The sequence below is a fragment of the Pseudophryne corroboree genome, chromosome 3, assembly GCF_028390025.1.
Source record: "Pseudophryne corroboree isolate aPseCor3 chromosome 3, aPseCor3.hap2, whole genome shotgun sequence".
NCBI classification, from domain to species: domain Eukaryota; kingdom Metazoa; phylum Chordata; class Amphibia; order Anura; family Myobatrachidae; genus Pseudophryne; species Pseudophryne corroboree.
Genome location: NC_086446.1, coordinates 506,725,944 through 506,753,897, shown reverse-complemented (window position 1 = coordinate 506,753,897; position 27,954 = coordinate 506,725,944). Strand labels below are relative to the sequence as shown.

The 27,954-nt window shown below is 44.8% G+C and overlaps 1 protein-coding gene and 1 long non-coding RNA gene across 3 annotated transcripts; both read left to right on the top strand.

Annotated features, from left to right (window-relative positions):
* The first annotated feature begins 8 nt into the window (after positions 1-8).
* On the top strand, positions 9-9,011 carry LOC135056172 (uncharacterized). The gene is made up of 3 exons (XR_010243906.1): positions 9-2,871; positions 5,530-5,643; positions 8,197-9,011. It is a non-coding gene; the product is annotated as an uncharacterized LOC135056172 (long non-coding RNA).
* A 4,176-nt stretch (positions 9,012-13,187) lies between these two features.
* Positions 13,188-16,954, top strand: LOC135057949 (uncharacterized). Of its 2 annotated transcripts, XR_010244486.1 has the most exons (5): positions 13,188-13,274; positions 13,359-13,731; positions 14,042-14,063; positions 15,060-15,632; positions 16,766-16,954. XR_010244486.1 is itself a non-coding variant. In XM_063963644.1 (4 exons), exons 2-4 carry the CDS (start codon positions 14,006-14,008, stop codon positions 16,870-16,872), a joined length of 738 nt encoding a protein of 245 aa, XP_063819714.1. In that variant the 5' UTR covers positions 13,188-13,274; positions 13,359-14,005; the 3' UTR covers positions 16,873-16,954. The 2 variants fall into 2 exon arrangements, 1 of the variants encoding a protein (XP_063819714.1); XM_063963644.1 differs by having other exon boundaries at positions 13,359-14,063.
* Positions 16,955-27,954: the final 11,000 nt, after the last annotated feature.

Here is a 27,954-nt window from a genome sequence, read left to right as displayed (position 1 = left end):
CCCCTAGAGGTCAGAGCGTTGGGACGTATGTCCTGTTCTTAGCTATTTTGCATAGTGGTGAATGGGTGGTGCACATACCTGCTTTTGGTGTGCACAGTATTCCCTGATTCCCCAACTTAAAAAGTAGGAAGATATGTTTTAGACTCCACTTTCCAAAATATTACACATATATTGCAAATACAACCATCTAAATCTATGAAAATGGGAGTGACTTACTCAGCGGTACAGCAAATCATCTTGCCGAAAGAGGCCGATACTTAAAGCAACATTGTCATCCTTTTCATCCCTTACCCAAGTTAATATAAGCATATGTATGAAAGTAGAATATACTATAAAAGATGAAAATTGTTGAATTACTAAATCTACAAACAAAGAAAATAAATTAATATGTGAACTAATTCCATCATGTTATAGGCCCTACATACTGGCAGATATCCTGTCGAGGTGCCCAACGGCCGATGCGGCGGTGGGGGGGGAGGGGGGGGAGAGTGAAGTTTCTTTACTCCACCCGGCTCCATAGCACTGCATGCTGATATGGACGAGATTGTCCATATTGGCATGCATGTATAAACGAGCTGGCACCAACGATGAACAAGCGCGGGGCCGCGCATCGTTCATCATTGGTGCCTACACACTGAAAGATGTGAACGATATCTCGTTCATTACTGAACGAGATCGTTCATATCTTTCAGTGTTATCGCTGAGTGTGTAGGGCCCATTACTCTATAAGCAGGAGGTCATATAAAAATGAATAGATGACTTCTTTTAAACACACCGCCAAACTTGTTTTCTCTGACCTGATTCCACATAATTTGCATGTATGATTAGATTTAGAGTTCTTCTTGTATTAACTCTTTAAAATTCTCTTACTGGTAAGGAGATAATGTTGGCGGGGATACAGCAACCTCCCATCAATCTGTCATTCATTTCACTTGTATTTTCTGCTCCTGAGATACAGGGGGACATTGAAAGATTTATAGGAGTGACGTGTACAAAATCAAATTGAAATTGCAATGTAAAAATACAGCTGTGCAGCATTTGTGGGCTTCACACAAAAGCAACCAATATTTACCCTGCATGCAAAAAATAACTGTATTTGCAGCCCTTGCTTTGCTACATGGTTTATCTAGGTGCAAAGTTGTCCAGGTCTGCATGTGACCTGCTGAATATGAGAGCGGAGAGTATTTTACTGCAATTCAACGGTGTTTACAGCAAATATGTTAGAGTAGGACTTACAGCAATGTGGAAGCCCTGACATGGCGTGCAAACTTAAATCTTTTGCTCAAAATAGAAACTAATTCCTCAGGCTTCCACAGGTTTGCAGTGGGTATAAGCATTGGCAATAAGTGTCGTTCTGTTTCCTCAAATATAAGAAACTTGTATTGCAATGTGGGTATCAAAACAGAAACTGATGCGTTTCCACCCTTGGCTATCTACATTACAGATGGCTGACCAGTACCACAATATGCAGAAACAAATAACTTCAATACCAACTGCTGGAATTTAAAAAAATAGCAGAACCATTACCAGTAATCATGTAACATACATCTAACTAAGAAACATCCAAAATACAATCATAGCATTGCATCACTTTATTACATCATTTAGCAAATTTTCCAACCATTTTTGAACGTCTATGTGTTTCTCCTCAATCTCCTACTCACACTATCTCCCAGATATATAGTATTATTATTACAGCCCCCACCATTTACCATTTCATGGGAAAAAGATCTCCAAGATCTAGTTACACAGTTTAATTGGGAATCAACATTTCAAAACACTTAAGCGAGCTCCCTCTGCTTATCCACGCTAGAAAATCTTTATAAGATTCTGTATAGATGGTATGTAATTCCCCTAATTCTCAATAAGATGTATCCCACTTTATTTGGCCAATGTTGGAGATGTAAGTCTGCTCTAGGGAGTTTCCTACATATACGGTGGAATTGTGCTCCTTATATCTCCATATTGGTCTGGGATGTTTAAATGCTCAGAGTTAATGCTCAAAGGTGAGGTGCCCAAAGATCCAGGATTCTGGTTACTCAATTTAACCTCTGCTAGCACAAATACCTATAAACACTCGCTGCTCAGACACCTTAATAACACATCCAAGGCAATAATCCCTCGATCAAAGATTGGCTCAAGAAAATTAAGTATTTCATGGAGATCTTATCTCTTTCTCTTCAGGGCAAATCTCTAACTTTGCCGCTATTTGGCTATCATAGCTTGAATTTAAGGAAACACCCACATATCGAACTTATATGAGTTCATAAGTTGGTTCCTGGTGTTTTTGAATTTCTATTTAAACCACCTACGAGTATTACCTCCCGTCCCTTGCGAATTTAGGGGGTAATTCAGATCTGATCGCAGCAAAAAAATTGTTAGCAGTTGGGAAAAACCATGTGCACTGCAGGTGGGGGCAGATATAACATTTGCAGAGAGAGTTAGATTTGGGTGGTTTATTTTGTTTCTGTGCAAGGTAAATACTGGCTGCTTTATTTTTACACTGCAATTTAGATTTTAGATCAAACACACCCCATCCAAATCTAACTCTCTTTGCACATGTTATATCTGCCACACCTGCAGTGCACATGGTTTTGCCCAACTGCTAATAAATTTGCTGCAATCGTATCTGAATTAGGCCCTTAGATTGCTGGAAGTGGAGATGTCCATACCATGTTTACTTTATACCTCCATAGCTCAACATCCTGTTTTCACTAGGGTTACTCATTTTCTCTTGCCTTTCTTACTCATTTCTTTCTTTCCTTTCTCTCCTTTTTATTTTTTTCTCCTATCAACTGTTACGACATTGAGTTACGAAGATAGACAACTTTATACTGTCTAACATGTACGCAGTTACTTCTGGAAGACACGGTACATAGCATTGATATGTCCCCAGCTTTGTGTCATCAATTTTTTATTGGTATTGTTTCGATGTATGTGTCTATCGCTCTATCTGTATGTCCATTATTTCAATAAAAAAAACTTTACATAAAAAACAAAATACAATAATATTTTACACAAGACACTGCAAAAACTCTAATCCATGCACTTATTATCTCCTGCATTGATTATTGCAAGAGTCTCCTTACTGGTCTTCCCAAAAATAGTCTCTCACCACTGCAATCCATTTTAAATGCAGCAGCAGACTGAACTTCCTTGCTAGATGTTCATCGTCTGCGAATCCACTATGTCAGTCCCTCCATTGGTTACCGGTATTCTACCATATTCAATATAAAATACTTTTACTTACATACAAGGCTATTAACCAAACTGAGTCAACATACATCTCTTCGCTCATCTCCAAATATTTCCTTACCGGACCTCCCCACTCTTCGCAAGATCTGAGTAACTCTGTGGAATGCCCTCCCCACGCACAATAAGACTCACCTCTAGTATCCGAGCTTTCAAGCGTTCCCTGAAAACTCACCTTCAGACAAGCTTGTCAAATTTCGGGCCCACCGACATAACCGTCAATGTCTCCTATCTAATTACATCCTTTCTGTACAGTCCTCACATATTTTGTCTTTCTTCACTTTCACATCCTCCTGACACTTGGCCAACTTTGCTATCTGCCAGGGCCATAATGACCATACAATCTGCCAGGGCCATAATGCCCTGGCAGAGTACTTAATAGTACCTATCCTTGTGAATCATTTACTATTAACCTATAGATTGTAAGCATGTGAGCAGGGCATTCCTACTTCTAAGTCTGTCTGTTATTACCCAGTATTGGTCTATTACTGTTCCAATTGTAAAGCAACGGAATATGCTGCGCTATATAAGAAACTTGTTGATAATAATAATAATAATAATAATAATAATAATAATAATAATGATAATAATAATTATAATACAGTGATCAATAAAAATATGGTATTATATTGACAATTACAAAAATATCATCAACATGATGATATTGCCTGACATACTGTAGCCAAACAATTATTACATACATTAAAAAAACAGCAAACATTGTAACCTGAACATGGGTACTGGGCAGAATATTAAATGTATGGAAACACAACAAATCACATACCATACAGAAACAACATGACATAGAAAAAGAAATGGACAGACATAAAACAAGGCAGAGGAGTAATGAGAAACATATACTGTAAACTTAGTGGTCTATACGGGTAGCAGAAGATGTGGTCTCTAAACACTTGAAGTGGCAGTAGGGCAGTAGGGTTGGTTGAGGTGATAATGGGTATGTTGGAGTAGGTGAGTATATTGGTCAGAGAGGATGGGGAAGAAGGTGAGGAGAGGATGAGAAATTGATGGGAGGCTAACGAGGATAAAAACATGGAAAATGTGGAGAGACATGGAAGGAAGTCAGTGCTTCCCCCATCCATATAATAATGTTTGCTTATAACGTGCCCATCTGTGCTGTATAGGGCATATTATTGAAGACCTTGCCAATAAAAACTTAAAATGTAGAAGGATGGGTAAGATACATTAGGAGGAGGATCAGACTGTACTGTAACAGTGACAGGAGGGTAGGAGTAATAGGCAGGAAGGATGGGAAAAGGTGGTGGGGGGCAATAGGGACTAAGTAGTAGGGTGGGGGCGGAAGGAGGGTGGAGATCCAAAGGGCAAGATGTGAGGCCTTCTAGGATGTGTGCAAACATGGGTAAAATTATAGAAAATGTAGGATGGGCAAGACCTGAGTAAAGCTGGGTACACACTAGATGACATGCAATCGATACAATGTGGCTTATGATTTCCCTGGATCTCCCAGACAAACAAAATTGGGGCTAATTCAGTAAGGATAGCAAATTCTGCTAATCAGCAAAATTTGCTATTCTTTGGATCGCATGCTGGGGGCCGCCCATCGCTGGGCAAGGGCGCCCAGCATGCTGACCAGAGCCTCCCCCAGTTGAACAAGCAGAAATTGCGGAGCGTTCGCCATTTCTACTTGTTAGCAGAAACTGTGGGAGCCTCCTGCTGGTGCAGTTTAGCTACGGCCGCAGGAGACTCCCCACCAGTTTCCTGATCGCAGCGGCTGCGTGTGACGCAGCCGCCGCAATCACACCCTTGACACGCCCCTGTTTGTCTACCTCCACCCACTGTTCGTGCCGCCCGTCCCCGCAAAGCTCCGTCTCCTCCCTGGAAACAGAGCGTTGCCGCCCCCGCCCCGCGACTGCCTCTGCCTGATTGACAAGCAGAGGCAATCGCTTTTTTCTGTGGTCCCCCTGCAGAAGATGTGGGCGCATGCGCAGGACAGGCGCTGCGCATGCGCCTGCATCTTTTCAGCAAAAATTCCAGACACTGCGAATTAGCCCCATTGTGCGTACACACTGAACAATTTTACAAATGACCAAACGATATACATGAGTCGTCTGACACTACCAAATTGTTGGGTTTCAGCTTAATTTAAACATATAGTTAGTTGTTGGTAGCGTACACACTGGGCGATTTGCACCAAGTTGCGGGAGACATTTTTTAAATTGAGCTGCACGTCCAGTCAAATTTGTCACAACAATGTGTCATTATCTGCAAATTGTTTTAAAAGGTCTAATGTGTACCCAGCTTTAGAGTGAAGAGAGGGGGGATGACCTGAAGCAAAATCAATAAAGAAGGGGCATTACCTTGTGGAGTCCATCAGCCCCAAGCAACATGAAGGAAGTGCTGCACCAAAACCAGGTAAAATACAATTCATATATATAAAAAAATAAAAATAAATACTGTGTGTGTGTGTGTGTGTGTGTGTGTGTGTGTGTGTGTGTGTGTGTGTGTGTGTGTGTGTGGTACTATTATTTAATGTACTTTTTGTAAAACATTAGAATGATGTTCTTCAATCCCTTTATCGGGTTGCTGAATGTGCAACTCAAAATGGTGGCAACCACCAGTAACTGTCTATAAAATGATAAGTTTCCATTTGAGAACAAAGAGATGTACTTGTACGTGGTAATCCTCAAATTCAGATGTTTTAGCTTATGTGACATTTCTCCACAAAACTATTTGACAAATCATGTGACACAAGTGACATCACTATGGCTCACTAATATTATAATTTACAGTAATTACATCACTACTCTCCAATGGTAAATGGGATATTTTACGTGTACATACCACTTGTATGATAATTACTGCAATTACTGTATTTGCAGTCTTATTTCTCATATTGAACAATAGTGTAAGTATGCCCTCTGCTGGAAGTTAGCAGCATAGCACAGCAGCAAACAATTATTGGTATGGTATGAGCTGTGACTACATTTAAATGATTGGGTACCAAAGTAATTGCCACCTATAAACTAGATAATGAAAATCACTTTCCAATCCCCATTTAAATCAGTCTGGAAAGTAGATGAACTTATAATGAACTTATAGACAGCTTATTGCTTCCCCAACTCAGGGAAGAATAAATGCAGCCTTACACGGTACAATTTTTCCACTTGGCCCAAATGTCAGGATCAGAGTCTGATTATGCCAAACACATACAGTAAGTGGATTATACCAGCTGTACAGAACCAGGGGTGTAACTAGAACTGTGTGGGCCCCATAGCAAAATCTTGAAAGGGCCCCTCCCCTCCCCTTGTCATGACAATGCTGCTTAGCAAGAAAAGGAGTGCGAGGGGAGCAAGAGAGAGAGACAAATAGGGTGTCAGGGGGAGAAAGAGATAGAAGAGGGAGAAAGAGAGAGGAGTGTTTCATGGAAAAATATAGAAAGAGAGAGAAGCAAGAGAGAGAGAGAGAGAGGTTGTCAGGGAGAAAGAGAAAGAAAGGGATGAGAGGGGAGAGACAGGGCATCAGGGGGAGAGAGAGAGAGAGAGAGAGAGAGAGAGAGAGGTGGGAGGAGTAAGAGAGAGTGAGGGGAGCGAGCGGGAGTGAGAGAAAGAGAGTGTGTCAGGGAAGGAGGGAAAGAGAAAGAGGGGAATGAGAGAGTGAGCGAATCAGTGAGAGACAGAGAGGGAGAGATGAAGGGTGTCAATGAGAGATTGAGAGAGAGAGAATGAGAGAGAGAAAGGGGGGTGTCCGTCAGAGAGAGTGTCAGGGAGACAACAACCGCGTCAGGGAGAGAGAGAGAGTGAGATACAGTGTCAGAGAGAGAGATGCAATTACAGTGTCAGGGAGAGTGAGAAAGAGAGAGACAGTGTCCAGGCCTGGTGAAAGGGGGGGACAAAGGGGACACTTTTGCAGGGCCTCGAGGTTCAGCGGGGCCCCAAGGATCAGGAACACAAATAACAGGGCCACAGTGCCAATACTGCTTTTTAAAGTGTATGCTCCAACTGCTCAATTTAAGTAGGAAAACAATTAACAGGCCCCCTAAACCCTCCATCCTCCTTTTACCCCATCACTTTGTCCAATCCCTGTGGTCCATGCTGTATTGCCATCATTATTCATGTTGTTACGCTGGCGCTTTTCTGTATGTCCCTGCCACCAAAGAGCTGGGTAGCCCAGCAAGAAAACCACCTGCCGGGCTCACTGATGGTCTGAGTCAAAGGCTCCATTTTTTTTTTAAAGATCCCCTCTGCCAAATTAAGGGGGTTGTGGGGGCCCCACAGATATCAGTGTACTGGGCTCCAATATTTCTGTTGCTGGCCCTGACCCTAACCCAGACCCATAAACTTACTCTAATGCCTGCAGTAAAATTCTCTGTTTCTATGTATATAGTGTATTGTAAGAAAATATCTGCAAATCCAACAGTACGGTAAGTGCGGTATATACTTGCACTTCTTCGCGGGGTGAGAACTTCTCCCCTTATGGAATTCAGCCCTATGACTAGAGGTTGTGTGTTCCCTGTGCAGCAGTCACAGAAAGGGTTAATCTCTGCAGCTTGTTGCCCAAATTACATTGTAGCATTTTTTTTCAGAAGTGGAGCTGAGAGCTGTAACCCACAGACCGCGCCCCCTAAACGGCAGCCAAACGCCGCCAGCCCGCCCCTCCCGCCCAGCGACCACCTCTGCCTGTCAATCAGGAAGAGCCGATCGCAGGGCTAAGACAGCCGTCGGCTGTCTGGCATGCGCCAGCGCACAGTGGCGCAGGTGCATGAGCAGTTCAGACCTGATTGCTGCTGTGCGAAAACGCACAGCAGCGATCAGGTCTGAAATAGCCCCCTAGTTTGTAGACCAGGGCAATAACAAGATTTCATTTTACATTGCAACATTATTGGAATGAGATATAGGGATAGAGAGGTGCTTTACTAGGGCTGTTCCTTGCTTTGTGGACTGTAGCAGCAACATTTCTATTCTGCAGAAACACTAGAAGTTTGAACTATGGCCCTCATTCCGAGTTGGTCGCTAAGAGTCTTCGCAACGCAAATGTACGAAATGTAAGTATCTGCGCATGCGCAAATGCGTGATTACGCATGCGCGAGTACATACGTACGACAACTGTGCAAAATTACTCAGAAAATAAAAAGCCGTAACTGGCAAACGAAAACGAGGAGTGGCGTGGGCGTGGCGGAGGCGAGACTTCGCAATGCTCCGACATGGGCGTGAAAGTGGGCGTACAGTGTGGGAGTATGCAACTCGCAATGGGCGTGTTTTTCGCAAATAAACATTGTCGCTGTTAAAACTAACATAGGACACCGTAGCAACATTCACGCAGCAGCCGAGTAGGTCTGCAGTTACTCTACATTTGCGAAGTACTGGTACAAGTGTGTATGCAGTAATTAGCAGTTAATTGGATAGCACATTCATCTGATGTCCAATTACTTGTTAATTAATGAGCAGATGAAAGTTACCAACCAGCAATTGTCTGAACACACATTACATGTTTATTCTACTCACATATAAATCTCACACACTGCCAAATAAGGGTGTGATTTTTGTTGAAGTTGTTGTGTAAGCATTTTTTAAACTTGATTTAATGTGTGTAAGACTCCCAAATACAAACAAGTGAAAATATTTGTGAAAGTGTTTGAAATCTGCAACTTTTTTGACAAATAAACCAACACCCACATAATGCAGCATACACTTTAATTTAGTCTTAAAAGTCACTATAATATTTGATTATAATATCTGACAATGTTTGAAATGATGTCCTGTTGACCATAGATATTTATAAAAAGCGTCGTGTCTGTTTACTTAATATGGACATTAAAGTGTGGTGCAAAGCATACTTTTTTTGGTGTTTTTACCAATTTTTAAGGAGAATTTGCAGATTGGTCTACAAGTGTCTATATGCTGACCTAATCTTTCTGGAACTGCATTACCTTGAAGAAACTGCTCAAATTTTCTAAATATCTTTTTTATTACTATAATAATATTTCACAACATTTAAACAACATGGCTCCACGTGAGTCGCACAGGCAGAGATGGACCAAGCAGCAAGCAGATGGCACTGACAATCATTAGATAGGAGAACTCAGTACTCTGCAAAATTCTGCTTCTGACAAAAGTATATTTTTTAAGCATAAATAAAACATGACACACCCTGCCACACACAAATTTTAAACCAAATGAGAAAGAATTAGGATCCACCACACAAACACAACAATACATAGCACACTAGTAAGAGGAAGATGGCTCTGGTGTTTATACACATAAACTCACAGGCTACAATACATCCAAACAGAAAGAATACATTTCACTAAGAGGGAGTTATCCATTCTGGCCACACAAGCCAACTCCAAAAATACATAGAGGCAACATCAAAAACATGGGTGCTGCCCATCTGGAGAGACATCATTTTCTTCTTTTTCTCCCCGCCTGAGGCTGTTCTTCTTTGGAAGGTCTGCGGAGCGACCTTCGTTGGGCCTGCCCAGTGGGCTGTTCTTCCTGGGCAGGGGCAGGGGAGGGAGCCGATGTGGGTGGCTCTCTGCCACTGTGGGCAAGGGAGACAGCGATGGCCTGGAGCCCTTGCAAGATGTTATTTGCAAGGCTTTGGAATGAGGAGGCAAGTTGTTCTTGGCCCTGCCTGATCTCTGCCAGACCTTGGCAGAGTTGAGCAACACCTTGCTCAACACAGGTTCGGTGCTCAGTGAGCCGGACAGCTATCTGGCTTACCTCCCGGATGACCCCGTCTTGAAACCGATTTAGGCTCTCACCATACCTAGCGATTTCAAGCAGGATCTCCGGGATAGCAGAGGGTTGGGTGGGGGGGCCAGTAGGAACCTGCAGAGGTGGGATTTGTTGGCCCACACTGCCAGACTCACTAGGTCCCTCCACCTCAGCCTCAACCACATAACCGTCCTGTGACTCAAACGGATCACCCCCCTGTGCTGTGTTTTGTGGCAAGCAAATAGAAGAATGTGTGGGAAAAAAGTTGGATACAAAATTAGTTTATTATTATAAATACTGTCAAAATTACAGACAACTAAATGTGTAAACTTACCTTCCAAGTCATGTCCCGTCAGGATCTCAGGCAGGTCCGTGTCCATATGAGACACCCCTTGGCCCTCCTCATAACTGACACAGGGCATCGCCATCTCCTCCAAGTCAGTATACTCCACAGCGACAGGTGCTCCTCCACCTGTAGCCCTTGAGGCATTCCACTCCGCAGCCCTCTTTGCCTTCAGGCGGGATTTGAAGTCGGCCCACCTACATATGTATTGTGAAAGAGGGACAAAGTAGAGTCTTATTATTTGTCTAAGCTAATATATAGGACACGTGTTCTGCTTGTGTTTGCTAGACATAACATCACATGTAACAACATTTTTTAGTCAACTTATCACTGAAAAATGACTGTCAATATGCACTTACCGTCGTCTTACTTCCTGTGATGTTCTGACGACAGAGCCAACTTCATTCACAGATTTTGTGATGTCTCTCCAGATGCGATCTTTTGAAGCCGCCCCCATGTTTTTTGGCCCTCTATGGATTTTGGACATGGCCTGCGTGACCAAGACACGCAACTCCCTCTTAGTGAATGCAGGCTGTCTTTTCTTCCGTCTGGAGGTAGCCTGTGAGGTTTCTTCTTGTTGGTCATCACCATCTTCCTCCTCACTAGCAGCTTCTGTCTGTTGTGTTTGTGTGGCTAAAGCCAATTCTCCCTCAGTTTGGTCACTATGTGTGTGTGGCAGGGTATCCCCAGTCAATTGTTGTGGTTCAGAAGCAGACATTTGCAGAGTACTAGGTCCTGCCTCTTCAACATCCGCAGAGGCGTATTCCAACATGCGCCTTTGGCAATCTAGGCGTCTTTTCCGCAATGCCATCTCCTGCTCTGCAATGCGGTCCATCTCTGCTGCGATTTGCTCACGAGAAGCCATGTTTGTGATGACGTGTGTACGCCGAGGTGTGTGCTTATATACCTACGTGCGTAGCGTTAATTCACACAGGTGTACACTGTTAATCTGGTTAATGATTGCACTGCTTATTTAAGGGCCTACTTTGCACGCTGTGAGTGTAGGTAGTTTGGAGTTTCTTTCACTTGAGTTTGTTGGCTTGTGCGTGAAGGTGCTATAGGAATTTTCAGAGTGAGTAATTGTCAAGCATACATTTGTCCTTTCGTTTGCGTTTAGAATATAGTCAGTGTAGCATTTTGTCTGCGAATTTTCGTTTGTGAGTATTCTGGAATTCGTCTTGTTGTTCATTTTTTGATTTAAAAGTGTTAATTTTATGTTGATTGTTTGTTATTCTTTTTTACACATATATATTTTGCTAGTCCATTTTTGCAAATAAACCTGTGCTTCATTGCTTTTACTGACATTTTTGTTCTCTTGTAGGAGAATTGTTTTGGGTGACGTAACCCTAGTCTATTTTGTTTATTTTGTGTGCTATATAACACAAATAGTTCCTTGCTTTATTTTGGATCAGGTAAGTTCCCTGGGCCTGTGTGGGTGCCTGTTTGGTTTATTGGTCTGTATGTTGTTTTTGACTGTCATATTTGCTCTCTTGTAGGAGATTTGTTTTGGGTGACATAACCCTAGTCTATTTTGTTTATTTTGTGTGCTATATAACACAAATAGTTCCTTGCTTTATTTTGGATCAGGTAAGTTCCCTGGGCCTGTGTGGGTGCCTGTTTGGTTTATTGGTCTGTATGTTGTTTTTGACTGTCATATTTGCTCTCTTGTAGGAGATTTGTTTTGGGTGACGTAACCCTAGTCTATTTTGTTTATTTTGTGTGCTATATAACACAAATAGTTCCTTGCTTTATTTTGGATCAGGTAAGTTCCCTGGGCCTGTGTTGGTGCCTGTTTGTGTTTGTTCAAAGTGTTTTGATTATGTTTGTTTTCCATCTTGATAATAAATGTTATGTTTTTTACCGGGATTGATCAGCAAAGTAGTGTTGTTCTTGGCTGGACTAGCTACTAAAGGGCTAACTTTTTGTTTGTTTTATTTAAATGTTTTTAACCAATTATTCATAATTTTGTAGTAGGTGTTTGTGATGTGTTTGATGTTCTGTTTTTTTAAATAATAGTATTTTTAACAATTACAATTTAACATATGTAGCTTTCATTATAAAAATAATGTTGTTTTTCTTTTTTTTTATAATATTCTTTTTGGTCCTGAATTGAACCCAGAAAAAATGTCTTACGCTCCTGCAGTAAGTTGACACCCCCTTTTTTTACAAATTTTTTGCTTGCATATTTTTTGGACTTTGTTTTTGTCTTATTCAACTTTTTTTTTTTTTATAAAAGTGTGTGATGTCTATATTTATCGCAGCAGAAGCCCTACCTCCCCAACCCACGCCAGCACTCCCACCCCAACCGCCAGCCCCACAACCACAACCGGCTCCTCATCAACCAAGGCAACGGAGGCGTGCTAGGCCACCAATTTTCCGACCCCGTGTCCTACTTTTTGGGATGCCAGATGATGTGGTTGTACGTAGATACAGGCTGCCACCACATCTAATCCTAGACACTCTCTCCATAATAGAGAGTGATCTGGAGTCTGAAATTCGGTATCCTACAGCAATACCACCATTGACACAATTCCTTGCTGTGTTACATTTTTTGGCAACAGGGTCTTACCAGCATGTGGTTGGAGACCTGGTTGGCATGTCGCAGGGCCAGTTCAGTAAGGTCCTGCGGCGTGTCTGCCAGGCTTTCCTCAAGCGTGTGAAGCAATTTATTGCTATGCCTTTGGATGTTGGTGCCCTAGATGTGGTGAAGCGGCAATTTGCGGAAGGTGGTAGTCGCTTCCCACATGTTATTGGGGTTGTGGATGGCACACATGTAGCTATTCAGCCACCAAAACATAATGAAGAAATTTATAGAAACAGGAAACTGTTTCATTCTCTGAATGTAATGGTTGTTTGTGGGCCATCCCTCCAGATCCTTTCCCTGAACGCAAAGTTTACTGGAAGTTCCCATGATGCGTATGTCATTAGACAATCAGGGATATGGCACAGATTAAGATCAAGTCAACGAGCAGACATGTGGTTATTGGGTGAGTTGTTGCACATATTTCTTACAATTTAATTTTTTTTTCTTCAAAATTTACTATTTCTAATTTTGGTTTTTCCTCAAACAGGAGACCGTGGATATCCTTGCACCCCCTGGCTCATGACTCCTTACCGTAATCCCAGGCCAGGACCACAGACGGCATTTAACTCCGCGCTTACTGCCACTAGGCAGCTGGTGGAGCGCACAATTGGGGTCCTTAAAGGGCGGTTTCGTGTGCTCCACCGCACTGGTGGCGACATCATGTATTCGCCGGAGATGGCAAGTAAACTAGTGGTTCTGTGCGCAATACTACACAATATCGCGGTAAGGAGTAGCGTAGAGCTTCCTCAGACAGAGGAATTGCCTGATGAGGAGCCAGGGGTTGTTCGACACTTCGGTGGGGGGAGTGTTACACGGAGGGGGAGCCAAGTCAGGGCAAGCATTGTTGCTGAATATTTCAGGTATAGTGTTTTTATATTATCTTTTTTTATCCAAATTAAAATCACAGTATGCTTATGTATTATTTGTAATGTTGACATTTTGTTTGATATTGTAAGGTCATTGTGTAATGCTTTTGGTGTGTTGGAATGTGTATTTTTTTTGATACTAAAAATCCGTTAACACGTTAAGCTTTCAATTTTAGATTTGAAATGTAAAAAATGTGATGATGCTAAATAGTGTCCTTATTTGTTTTATATCCTAAAATCCTGATTATTTAAACAAACACACAAACAAATGAAATTGAATGTTGCCCACTTTGTGACTGTCCAGCTGAATGATCACACAAACTGTGGTGAGTACACAGATATTTGTAGGAATTTTTTCCAAACTGTGTGTCTCTGTGTCTGTGTTTGTGTTTTTTTTTTTTGCTAAAAATTTTGCTAATGCGAATGCGTATTTCCGCTCGTGCGAAATAACACTCTGCTCTTCACAGCATTGCAAAGATCAATAAAGTTATTAGAAATGACAACATAGATTTTTGACCAATCACATGCTAACAGATACTATAAATATATGCCCAAATAAGGAAAACGCCATTGCCATGATGCGTGCTGCACCTTTCACCAGGCGGGAGCTCCGCGTCCTGGTTGCGGTGATGGACCGCCGCGTAGGCCGCGTTGGGCGCTTCATCCCAAATCGGGTTAAGCGCGAGGCCTACGCGGAGGTCCGCCGCCTGCTGCGGACTCGCGTCCGCAGCAGGCGGACAATCATCCAACTAGCGCGGAGATGGAGTGATCTCCGCAGGAGGACGCCAGAGCTGTTGGCGGAGATCCGCCAGCAAATACGGGCTATGCATGCACGCAGTAAGTTACATTACATAAGATTCTTAGCAAAAATTTAAGAAATTTACACTAAGTGGTAGGCTAATTGCAACGCTGATTGTCCATTTTTATAACATAGGACAGTGTGTGTGGTTAGGGCAAACAGTACTGACTGTAGCAAAGTGTCACCAAACAAGTGCATGTTTTCCAGAATTAATAACCAGGCAGGAAACTGTACCCAAATACTTGATCAGTGCTGTCTATATAATAAGGTGCCTTGAATAGTTATCTGGTGATGTTGCCTAGACCAATCAATATGACTCAATGGAATAGATTAAGGAATGAGCTTCAAAGTAAAAGTTTTGACTCATTTTGTTTGCTGTGGGCAACATGATGATGTTTTTAAAATGTGTATTTTTAAGAAAAACAAACCACAGTCTTTTACATGGAACAGAACAGTGATTTTTCACATTGTTTAGTATGTAATTTAACATGCAAAATAATTTTTTTCACAAATATCATTATAGGACGAGAACAACGGCAGACCTCTCAGCCCCCTTCCCCTTCCCAGTCCCCCTCCCCTTCTCACTCCCCCTCCCCTTCTCACTCCCCCTCCCCTTCTCAGTCCCCCTCCCCTTCTCAGTCCTCCTCAGCTTCGCAGTCCCCCTCAGCTACCCAGTCCCCCTCAGCTTCCCAGTCCCCCTCAGCTTCCCAGTCCCCCTCAGCTTCCCAGGCCCACTCCACTTTCCACTCCCCTTCTCACACCACCTCTCTATCTCTTTCTGTGACCCCTTCTCCTCCTTCCCATACCCCTTCTCCTTCAACTTCAAACTCACCTTCTCAGCCCCCCTCACCCTCTATTGGCTTAACTTTCTCTCCGCCCCCCTCGCCCTCTCAATCAGACCCACCCTCTGAAATTACATCCCCAATCCAGCCTCCTTCCCCCATCCAGCCTCCTTCCCCCATCCCTCCTCCTTCCCCAATCCCTCCTCCTTCCCCAATCCCTCCTCCTTCCCCCATCCAGCCGCCTTCCCCACCCAGTGAGTGGGCAGAAGAAGCACCTGCTGAATTAACTGTCAACCATCATGTTGCAGAGGAAAGTAAGTGTTTTAACATGTTCTCCAAAAATGATTACCTACTTACACTTACAATGCCAAAACATGCAGTGTTGTACTGTTGGAATTCTTGTACCAAGGACAAATCTTTGTGTTATTCTTCATGGTCTACATGTTGTATTTACATTTTTGTGAGTGTCATTATATGTACAGTGTTTATGTGTGCAATGTTTTGTGTGTCCACTCTAGGTCGACACTCATTAGGTCGACAGGGTTGCCAGGACAACAGGGTTTATATGTGTTAGGTTTTCAGGGAAACAGTTAGACCTGAGTGGAGTTTAGTATGTTGTTGGTCTTTTACACTTGTGCCTGTGTAGTCTTAATATTTGCACTTACAAATCACATGCTTCACTTTGTTATGCAGCCTAATGACACACTGATTTGTGGTGTGAAAGTTACACTCACAAAATGATTATTGGCTAAAGTCAAACCTGTTTGACCTTATTTAGTAAGGTCAGCTTTCAGGGAGTGTGGGCATGCTAGGATCTGTTGTCCTTCTGAAGATGTTGATATGCAGTGTGATGATGCAGGACCAAACCCATAAAAAAAATCATAAATACACTCCAGATGTAAATGAATGCCAACATGGTGTAACATTGACGAAGATGGTAGTTATCTTTAACATGGGATGTCGCCCATAGCAACCAATAAGATTATACTTTACAATTGGGGAACCACTTCTACAAGATAATATTCTTATTTTTCCTTGTTTGCTATGGGCAACGCTCCATCTTAAATATAACTCACATAGTAGTAAATGTACCCCATGGTCTCGTAAACGGGAAAAATTTATTAAAAAAACCCAGAGCAGGCTTGTGTGTTTTTCTGCTAATGATTGTACCATAAAACAGCCATGATGTAGTAACTTTGCCATTAAGCAGGCCTGTCCAAACTGCGGACCTCCAACTGTTGAGAAACTACACATCCCAGCATGCCCTGACACAGCTTTGGCTTTCCCTGGCCCCAAAACTGAGTCAAGGCATGCTGGTATATGTAGTTTCACACCAGCTTGAGGGATGCAGTTTGGACATGCCTGCATTAAAGTGTGCTTTGTGCCTTGCTTGTATAATAAGTAATGTGAGTAAGTTATTAATGTTTATGTTATCTCTTAATTTCAGATGTTGCCGTTGGAGATCCCACATCTTTTGCGGACATTATTGCCAACATGAGGATACATCTCCAGGCCTTGCTGGGTCTTGTTGACCAAATGCAAAAGTTGTTTTAATTTTTGTTTAAAAAAAAAAAATATGTTTATATTATAAAGAAACAAAAAAATAAAAATAAAATAAAATTTGTTTTCAAGTTAAGCGGGTGTTTATTATTTATTAATGCAATGAAGGAACTGCAGAATGACGAACAGACATTTATTACCTTAAACATTTCATACATCTAACGTAAGTTTGTTTAAAATGTAAAAAAGACATATGTTGTTATTGTCTAAATAAACATGCAAACACCTTCATTCACATACTAAAACTCTACTTAAAAAATAAAAATAAAAACATTAGACCAAGCACATTGCAAACATCTATATTTATATTAAAATTCTAAAATAATTTAGGTACAATTATGGCTACAAAGTGTTCTTCAGGTATTTTAAAAAGACTTAATTGATCTTGAACATTACAATTCATTTCACTAATTGGATTTGTAATTGAGGAGGGCTTGTGGACTTTTAATTGGAAGGTGTTATTCCACTTAATAGTAAAAAAAAACCATTGTGGTGCGTTTGCCCGCAAAAGTGAGCACTTTTAATGATAAATGTGTAAATATACTACAACTTAGTATTTTTACGATGAAGTATGTGTTAATGCGATGGTTTCGCATTGCTGCGATGTTTTCGCATTGCTGCGATGTCATTTGGCGTACGCCCACTTTGTGTAATACTGCGTACGAAAGAGCAAAAATACGTTGGGGGCGGATGTTCGCAAATTTACTACACTAACGCAACTTTGCAAATATGTTGTGCGAACGAAAAACTGAGCGATCAACTCGGAATGAGGGCCATGGTTTTGCCCAACTGCTAACTTCTTTGGTTTCCTAAAAACGCTGAATAACCCCCTCAGTACCGCAAGTCCCGAGTTTCAGTGCATCTAGGCAGCAGCAAAGTGTCCACAGAAATGACATAAAATGTTCCCAAGTTAATTATGTTTAAGTAGCAAGGGATAAACATAGTTAAAATATAAAATATCAATAATATATCTCTGTTTTACAAGTAAGAATGCTGGGACCTGCAGTGTAACAGCTGGGGAGCTGAATGCTGTCGATATTTGATCAATACTACATAAAATCCTAATATGAGGTTGTTGTGTATTTCTTTTGTTCTTTCTTAGCTCCTGTGCCAGTCTGCAGATGTCTCAGCAGGGGTTAAAGTGAGCCGAAACGGGGCGGAACTGCATTCTGTTAATTCCACTTGGACCGCCTCCTCTGGCTCACCTCACCCGATGTGTGCCCGGCGCCACAGGGAGATACCGGGCGCCCGCTGAGATTGTGCTACCAGCGGGCTCCCAGCACTCTCTTCACAGCGGAAGCCGGCGGCAGGAGCTCACTACTGAGCTCCGGCTTCCGGCTCCCAGCTCTGTCAGTGCGCGCTATGGGAGAGACGTCATGACGTTTCTCTCATAGTGCTGGGAGCCGGACGCCAGGAGGATCACAGTGGTCGGACGCGGGAGCGGGACTTGGTAAGTATAGTGTTTTTTAGGTTTTTTTTTAAACATATGTGTGACTGTATTAGCAGCGCGTCTACTGGGGGCAAGGTACAGGGGGGCAAGCTACAGGGAGCTAACCACTGGGGCAATCTACTGTAGGCAAACTACTGGGGGCAAGCTACAGGGCGCAAAATACTGGAGGCAAGCTACAGGGGGCTAACCACTGGGGGCAATCTACTGTGGGCAAACTACTGGGGGCAAGCTACAGGGGGCAAACTACTGGGGGCAAACTACTGGGGGGCAAGCTACAGGGGGCTAACCACTGGGGGCAATCTACTGTGGGCAAACTACAGGGGGCAAACTACTGGAGGCAAGCTACAGGGGGCTAACCACTGGGGGCAATCTACTGGGGGCAAACCACTGGGGGCAAACTACTGGGGGCAAGCTACAGGGGGCAAACTACTGGGGGAAAGCTACAGGGGGCAAACTACTGGGGGAAAGCTACAGGGGGCAAACTACTGGAGGCAAGCTACAGGGGGCTAACCACTGGGGGCAATCTACTGGGGGCAAGCTACAGGGGGCTAACCACTGGAGGCAATCTACTGGGGGCATAACTACTGGGGGGCAAACTACTGAGGGCAAGCTACAGGGGGCTAACCACTCGGGCAATCTACTGGGGGGCAAACTACAAGCAGGCAAGATACTGGGGGCAAACTACAAGTGGGTTAACTACTGGGTGCAAGCTACTGGGGGCAAACTACAAGGGGGCAAGCTACTGGGGGCAAACTACAAGGGGGCAAGATACTGGGGGCAAACTACAAGGGGGCAAGATACTGGGGGCAAACTACAAAGGGGCAAGCTAATGGGGACAAACTACTGGGGACAAGCTACAGGGGCTCATTACTACTAGGGGCATAACTACAGGGGAGTATTACTACTGGGGGCATAACTACAGGGGGCATTACTACTTGGGGGCATAACTACAGGGGCTAAACTACTGGGGGCATTAATACAGGGGGCAAACTACAGGGGGGCTAAACTACTGGGGGCATTACTACTTGGGGCAAACTACTGGGGGCAAACTACATGGGGCTAAACTACAGGGGCTAACTACTGGGGGCAAACTACAGGGGCGCATTACTACTGGGGGCATAACTAAAGGGGCGCATTACTACTGGGGGCATAACTACAGGGGCATTACGACTGGTGGCATATTAACTACAGGGGCTAAACTACTGGGGCATTACTACAAGGGGGCTAAACTACAGGGGGGCTAAACTACAAGGGGGCAAACTACAGGGGGGCATTACTACTGGGGGCATAGCTACAGGGGCTAAACTACTGGGGGCATTACTACATGGGGCAAACTACATGAGGACTAAACTACTGGGGGCATTACCACTGGGAGGCTAAACTAATGTGGGGGTAAACTACTGGGGTCATAACTGCAGGGGCATTACCACTGGGGGCTAAACTACTGGGGGCATGACTACTGGGGTTAAACTACAGGGGGCTAAACAACTGTGGGCATTACTACAGGCGATATTACTACTGGGGGCAATACTACACAGGGGCATTACCATTAAGGGCATTACTAATGGGGGCACTACTAATGAGGGCATTGTAAAGGTGGCACTTCATAAGGGGCATCACTCCTGGGGACATAAGGGGCACTACTACTGGGGGCATTGCATAAGGGGCACCACTACTATGGGCTCTATATAAGGGGCACTATAACTGTGGGCACTACCAGTACAGTGGACATTGCATAAGGAGCACTACTACTGTGGGCATTGTAAAAGGGGGGCTACTGCTGTGGGCATTGCGTATTACAGGGTGCTACTACTGTGGGTATTATGTGTATTAGGGGTACTACTACTGTGGGCATTATTACTATTGTGTGACCACGTCCCTTTCTTTTTGAGACCACGCCCCTTTTGCACGTGCAATACCTTTATTGCATGGGCGCCGGGGGGGAGGGGGGGTGACTTCCACCACCTCTCTAGGACCACTTTAAGCACTGTGTCTCAGTATTCATATGGTTAAGTACCTCCAGTATTGACCAGCTCTTATGAGTGCATATGGGGTTGTGATTTACTGCAATATAGAGCAAACCACAGCCAATGATTGAGCTATAAGGCACAGAAATATAACTGTCCTCTCACGCAGGCTTGTAGTTCACAAGGGGATCCGGTCTTTAGGTCGACAGCACTTAGGTCGACACTCATTAGGTCGACCACTATTTGTCGACATGCATTATGTTGACATGGTCTATAGGTCGACATGGACAAAGGTCGACATGGACAAAGGTCGACATGAGTTGTTCAAATTTTTTTGACCTTTTTCATACTTTACGATCCATGTGGACTACGATTGGGAATAGTAACCCGTGCCGAGCGCAGCGTAGCGGAGCAAGGCACCTTGCCCGAAGCATGGCGAGCAAAGTGAGCCATTTGAGGGGATATGGTGCACTAATTGGGGTTCCTGGTCACTTTACAAAGAAAACGACATACATTTTTTATAAAAAAACCTCATGTTGACCTTTTCCCATGTCGACCTTGTTCATGTCGACCTAATGACCGTGTCAACCTGTTTCAGGTGTCAACCTAGTCACTGTTGACCAATAGTGGTCGACCAAATGACTGTCAACCTAGTTACTGTCGACCCTATGATCCACAACCATTCATAAGACAGCAGGCCTGCAGTGTGCAATGGTGGAGGAATAAAAGTATATATTGAGTGTCTGGGGGTGGCAATTCAAAAGCAGCATGAGTGCTAGATGTGGGCAGGTTGACTGGCAATGCGCAAAGGTGTAGTGCTTTGTGTATGCTCATGTCTGGTGTAGACAAGTTTGTATGGACATTGAGTGTGTTTTGATTGGAGTCAATGGTTTTAGAGCTTGTTCTCAAAGGTAGTGCACCAGTAGTGTAAGTGGACCACAAAGTGACCTACTGATGATCACTATGAGTAATGTCACAGATCACTATGAAAACAGCATGACCCCTCTACTCAGTCCCACGCTGAAAAGTGTTTAGTAGCTCCCTGGTCCCACGGTACCAGGAAAATGATTATGCCTGATGATCCCAGTATAATGGACTGAGGTTCTAAAGAACACTGATTATTAAACTAAAATTGTAAAAAATAGACATACAATTGATATAAATAAAACACACCTTAAAGTGATTCACTTTGTTGACATTTCAAATAAAAATATATATTTTATTCTTCAATGATCCATGCTAGTCCAATAGCAAATAAAACACACATACTCTTGATCCGGTGTTGTCCAACAGTGGAAGGGGAAAAAACAAAAACTGAAAAATCTATGTGACTGAAAATAAGAATTTACTCACCGGTAATTCTATTTCTCGTAGTCCGTAGTGGATGCTGGGGACTCCGTAAGGACCATGGGAATAGACGGGCTCCGCAGGAGACTGGGCACTCTAAAGAAAGATACAGTACTATCTGGTGTGCACTGGCTCCTCCCTCTATGCCCCTCCTCCAGACCTCAGTTAAGGAAACTGTGCCCGGAAGAGCTGACATTACAAGGAAAGGATTTTGGAATCCAGGGTAAGACTCATACCAGCCACACCAATCACACTGTACAACTTGTGATAAACTTACCCAGTTAACAGTATGAACAACAACTGAGCATCACGCAACCGATGCTACATAACCATAACCCTTTGTTAAGCAATAACTATATACACGTATTGCAGAGAGTCCGCACTTGGGACGGGTGCCCAGCATCCACTACGGACTACGAGAAATAGAATTACCGGTGAGTAAATTCTTATTTTCTCTAACGTCCTAGTGGATGCTGGGGACTCCGTAAGGACCATGGGGATTATACCAAAGCTCCCAAACGGGCGGGAGAGTGCGGATGACTCTGCAGCACCGAATGGGCAAACACAAGGTCCTCCTCAGCCAGGGTATCAAACCTGTAGAATTTTGCAAAAGTGTTTGAACCCGACCAAGTAGCAGCTCGGCAAAGCTGTAATGCCGAGACCCCTCGGGCAGCCGCCCAAGAAGAGCCCACTTTCCTTGTGGAATAGGCTTTCACTGATTTCGGCTGCGGCAATCCCGCCGCAGAATGAGCCTGCTGAATCGTGTTACAGATCCAGCGAGCAATAGTTTGCTTTGAAGCAGGAGCACCCAGCTTGTTGGATGCATACAGGATAAACAGCGAGTCAGTCTTCCTGACTCCATCCGTTCTGGTTACATAAATCTTCAAAGCCCGGACTACGTCCAGCAACTTGGAGTCCTCCAAGTCACGAGTAGCCGCAGGCACCACAATAGGTTGGTTCAAATGAAAAGATGACACCACCTTTGGCAGAAAGTGCGGACGAGTCCGCAATTCTGCCCTGTCCATATTGAAAGAAGATGGATAGGGCCGAAATCTGGACCTTTATGGACCCTAATTTTAGGCCCATAGTCACACCTGACTGTAGGAAGTGCAGGAATCGACCCAGCTGGAATTCCTCTGTAGGGGCCTTCCTTTTGCTAGGATTCGGCGTTCAACCGCCATGCCGTCAAACGCAGCCGCGGTAAGTCTTGGAACAGACAGGGCCCCTGTTGCAACAGGTCCTGTCTGAGAGGCAGAGGCCATGGTTCCTCTGTGAGCATTTCTTGCAGTTCCGGGTACCAAGTCTTTCTTGGCCAGTCCGGAACAATGAGTATTGTTTTCACTCTTCTTTTCCTTACGATTCTCAGTACCTTGGGTATGAGAGGAAGAGGAGGAAACACATAGACCGACTGGAACACCCACAGTGTTACCAGTGCGTCCACAGCTATCGCCTGAGGGTCCCTTGACCTGGCGCAATACCTTTTTAGCTTTTTGTTGAGGCAGGACGCCATCATGTCCACCTGTGGCAGTTCCCACCGACTTGCAATCTGCGTGAAGACTTCTTGATGAAGTCCCCACTCTCCCGGGTGGAGGTCGTGCCTGCTGAGGAAGTCTGCTTCCCAGTTGTCCACTCCCGGAATGAACACTGCTGACAGTGCTTACACGTGATTCTCCGCCCAACGAAGAATCCTGGTGGCTTCCACCATCGCCACTCTGCTTCTTGTGCCGCCCTGGTGGTTTACATGAGCCACTGCGGTGATGTTGTCTGACTGAATCAGCACCGGTTGGTTGCGAAGCAGAGGCTCCGCTTGACTCAGGGCGTTGTATATGGACCTTAGTTCCAGGATATTTATGTGCAGACAAGCCTCCAGACTTGACCACAACCCTTGGAAGTTTCTTCCCTCGGTGACTGCCCCCCATCCTCGGAGGCTCGCATCCGTGGTCACCAGGACCCAGTCCTGTATGCCGAACCTGCGGCCCTTGAGAAGGTGAGCACTCTGCAGCCACCACAGAAGAGACACCATGGCCCTGGGGGACAGGGTGATCAGCCGATGCATCTGAAGATGCGATCCGGACCACTTGTCCAACAGATCCCACTGAAAGATCCTCGCATGGAACCTGCCGAAGGGAATGGCTTCGTATGATGCCACCATCTTTCCCAGGACTCGCGTGCAGTGATGCACCGACACCTGTTTCGGTTTTAAGAGGTCTCTGACTAGAGTCACGAGCTCCTGAGCCTTCTCCGCCGGGAGAAACACCTTCTTCTGGTCTGTGTCCAGAATCATGCCCAGAAAGGGCAGACGCGTCGTAGGAATCAGCTGCGATTTTGGGATATTCAGAATCCAGCCGTGCTGTTGCAACACTTCCTGAGAGTGTGCTACGCTGATCAGCAACTGCTCTCTGGACCTCGCCTTTATGAGGAGATCGTCCAAGTATGGGATAATTGTGACTCCTTGCTTTCTCAGGAGCACCATCATTTCCGCCATTACCTTGGTAAATATTCTCGGTGCCGTGGAGAGCCCAAACGGCAACGTCTGGAATTGGTAATGACAGTCCTGTACCACAAATCTGAGGTACTCCTGATGAGGTGGATAAATGGGGACATGCAAGTAAGCATCCTTGATGTCCAGAGACACCATAAAATCCCCCTCTTCCAGGCTTGCAATGACCGCTCTGAGCGATTCCATTTTGAACTTGAATTTCTTCAGATAAATGTTCAGGGATTTTAAATTCAAGATGGGTCTGACCGAACCGTCCGGTTTCGGTACTACAAACATAGTGGAATAGTAACCCCTTCCCTGTTGAAGGAGAAGAACCTTTACTACCACCTGCTGGAGGTATAACTTGTGAATTGCTGCCAGCACTACCTCCCTTTCCATGGGGGAAACTGGCAAGGCCGATTTTAGGTAACGGTGAGGGGGCGTCACCTCGAATTCCAGTTTGTATCCCTGAGACACAACTTGTATAGCCCAAGGATCCACCCGTGAGCGAACCCACTGGTGGCTGAAATGTCGGAGACGCGCCCCCACGGCTCCTGGCTCCGCCTGTGGAGCCCCAGCGTCATGCGGTGGATTTAGTGGAAGCCGGGGAGGACTTTTGTTCCTGGGAACTAGCTGCGTGGTGCAGCCTCTTTCCTCTACCCCTGCCTCTGGCAAGAAAGCATGCACCTCTGACTTTCTTGCTCTTTTGCGAACGAAAGGACTGCATTTGGTAATACGGTGCTTTCTTAGGCTGTGGCGGGACATAAGGCAAGAAATTTGATTCCCAGCCATAGCTGTGGAAACTAGGTCTGAGAGACCGTCCCCAAACAATTCCTCACCCTTATAAGGTAAAACCTCCATGTGTTTTTTAGAGTCGGTATCCCCTGTCCATTGCCAAATCCATAAGACCCTTCTGGCAGAAATGGACATTGCATTTACTCTAGAGCCCAGCAGGCAAATGTCCCTCTGGGCATCCCGCATATATAGGACCGCGTCCTTGATATGTGCCAGGGTCATTAGAACAGAGTCCCTGTCCAGGGTATCTAACTCCTCAGACAGAGTATCCGTCCATGCTGCTACCGCACTACACATCCAGGCCGAAGCAATTGCTGGCCTCAGCAGCGTACCAGAATGTGTGTAAACAGACTTCAGGATAGCTTCCTGCTTTCTATCCGCAGGATACTTTAGGGCGGCCGTATTCTGAGACGGCAGGGCCACCTTCTTAGATAAGCGTGTCAACGCCTTGTCTACCCTGGGGGAGGATTCCCAGCGTAACCTGTCCGTTGGCGGGAAAGGATACGCCATCAGCAATCTCTTGGAAATTACTACCTTCCTATCAGGGGAATCCCACGCTTTTTCACATAATTCATTCAATTCATGTGACGGGGGAAAAGCCACTTCTTGCTTTTTCTCCCCATACATATAAATCCTCTTGTCAGGGACAGGATTTTCCTCAGAAATGTGTAACACATCCTTCATTGCCACAATCATGTAGCGGATGGCTTTAGTCATTTTAGGCTGCAACTTTGTATCATCGTAATCGACACTGGAATCAGATTCCGTGTCGATGTCTGTGTCAACTAACTGGGATATTGGGCGCTTTTGAGACCCTGACGGCCTCTGCGCTGTGGGAGCAGGCAAGGGTTGAGACCCCGACTGTCCCAAGGCTACAGCTTTATCCAATCTGTTATGTAAGGAGCTTACATTATCATTTAACACCTTCCACATATCCATCCAATCAGGTGTCGGCCCCGTCGGGGGCGACACCACATCTATTTGCACTTGTTCTGCCTCCACGTATCCTTCCTCATCAAACATGTCAACACAGGCGTACCGACACACCGCACACATACAGGGAACGCTCTGACTGAGGACAGGACCCCACAAAGGCTTTTGGGGAGACAGAGGGGGAAATTTACTAAGCTCCCGATTTTGACCGAGATGCCGTTTTTTCATCAAAGTGTCATCTCGGTAATTTACTAAACACTAATCACGGCAGAGATGAGGGCATTCGTAATTTTTTGCAAGTCCAAGTAAAAAATTACGAATGAATACACCATCGGTCAAAACGCGGCTGTTTAAGTATGAATCTCGGTCATTTACTAAGAAGTGCAAAGCAAAAAACAAACAAACACTGCCGTGAAAAATTACAACTCGTAAAAAAGTGCTAAAAAAAAACAGACCTTTTTTTTTTATTCGTGATTGGATAGGCATGCACGGATCCATGAGATCCGTGCATGTATATCAGTGGGAAGGGGTGGGAAAGTGCTTATTTTTTCAAAAAAAATTGCGTGGGGTCCCCCCTCCTAAGCATAACCAGCCTCGGGCTCTTTGAGCCGATCCTGGTTGCAGAAATATGGGGAAAAAAATGACAGGGGTTCCCCCATATTTAAGCAACCAGCATCGGGCTCTGCGCCTGGTCCTGGTCCCAAAAATACGGGGGACAAAAAGAGTAGGGGTCCCCCGTATTTTTAAAACCAGCACCGGGCTCCACTAGCTGGACAGATAATGCCACAGCCGGGGGTCACTTTTATATAGTGCCCTGCGGCCGTGGCATCAAAAATCCAACTAGTCACTCCTGGCCGGGGTACCCTGGGGGAGTGGGGACCCCTTCAATCAAGGGGTCCCCCCCCCAGCCACCCAAGGGCCAGGGGTGAAGCCCGAGGCTGTCCCCCCCCATCCAATGGGCTGCAGATGGGGAGGCTGATAGCCTTTGTTGTAAAAGAAAAGATATTGTTTTTAGTAGCAGTACTACAAGGCCCAGCAAGCCTCCCCCGCATGCTGGTTCTTGGAGAACCACAAGTACCAGCATGCGACGGAAAAACGGGCCCGCTGGTACCTGTAGTACTACTACTAAAAAAATACCCAAAAAAAGACAAGACACACACACCGTGAAAGTATAATTTTATTACATACATACACACATACATACATACTTACCTTATGTTCCCACGCAGGTCGGTCCTCTTCTCCAGTAGAATCCAAGGGGTACCTGTTGAAGAAATTATACTCACGAGATCCAGGGGTCCAGGCTCCTCGGGAAATCCAGGGGTAATCCACGTACTTGAAAAAAAAAAAAAAACGGTGTCCCGACCACGCACTGAAAGGGGACCCATGTTTGCACATGGGTCACCTTTCCACGAATGCCAGAAACCCACTTTGACTGATGTCTAAGTGGGTTTCTTCAGCCAATCAGGGAGCGCCACGTTGTAGCACTCTCCTGATCAGCTGTGTGCTCCTGTCCTCACTGACAGGCAGCACACGGCAGTGTTACAATGTAGCGCCTATGCGCTACATTGTAACCAATGATGGGAACTTTCTGCCCTGCGGTTGACCTAAAGTGACGTCACCGCTGAGCAAGAAAGTTCCCAGCATTGGTTACAATGGAGCGCATAGGCGCTACATTGTAACACTGCCGTGTGCTGCCTGTCAGTTAGGACAGGAGCACACAGCCGATCAGGAGAGTGCTACAACGTGGCACTCCCTGATTGGCTGAAGAAACCCACTTAGACATCAGTCAGAGTGGGTTTCTGGCAGTCGGGAAAAGGGGATCCATGTGCAAACATGGGTCCCCTTTTAGTGCGTGGCTCGAGTGTCCGTTTTGTTATTTTTTTCAAGTACGTGGATTACACCTGGATTCCCCGAGGACCCTGGACCCCTGGATCTCGTGAGTATAATTTCTTCAACAGGTACCCCTTGGATTCTACTGGAGAAGAGGACCGACCTGCGTGGGAACATAAGGTAAGTATGTATGTATGTGTGTATGTATGTAATAAAATTATACTTTCACGGTGTGTGTGTCTTGTGTTTTTTTGGGTATTTTTTTAGTAGTA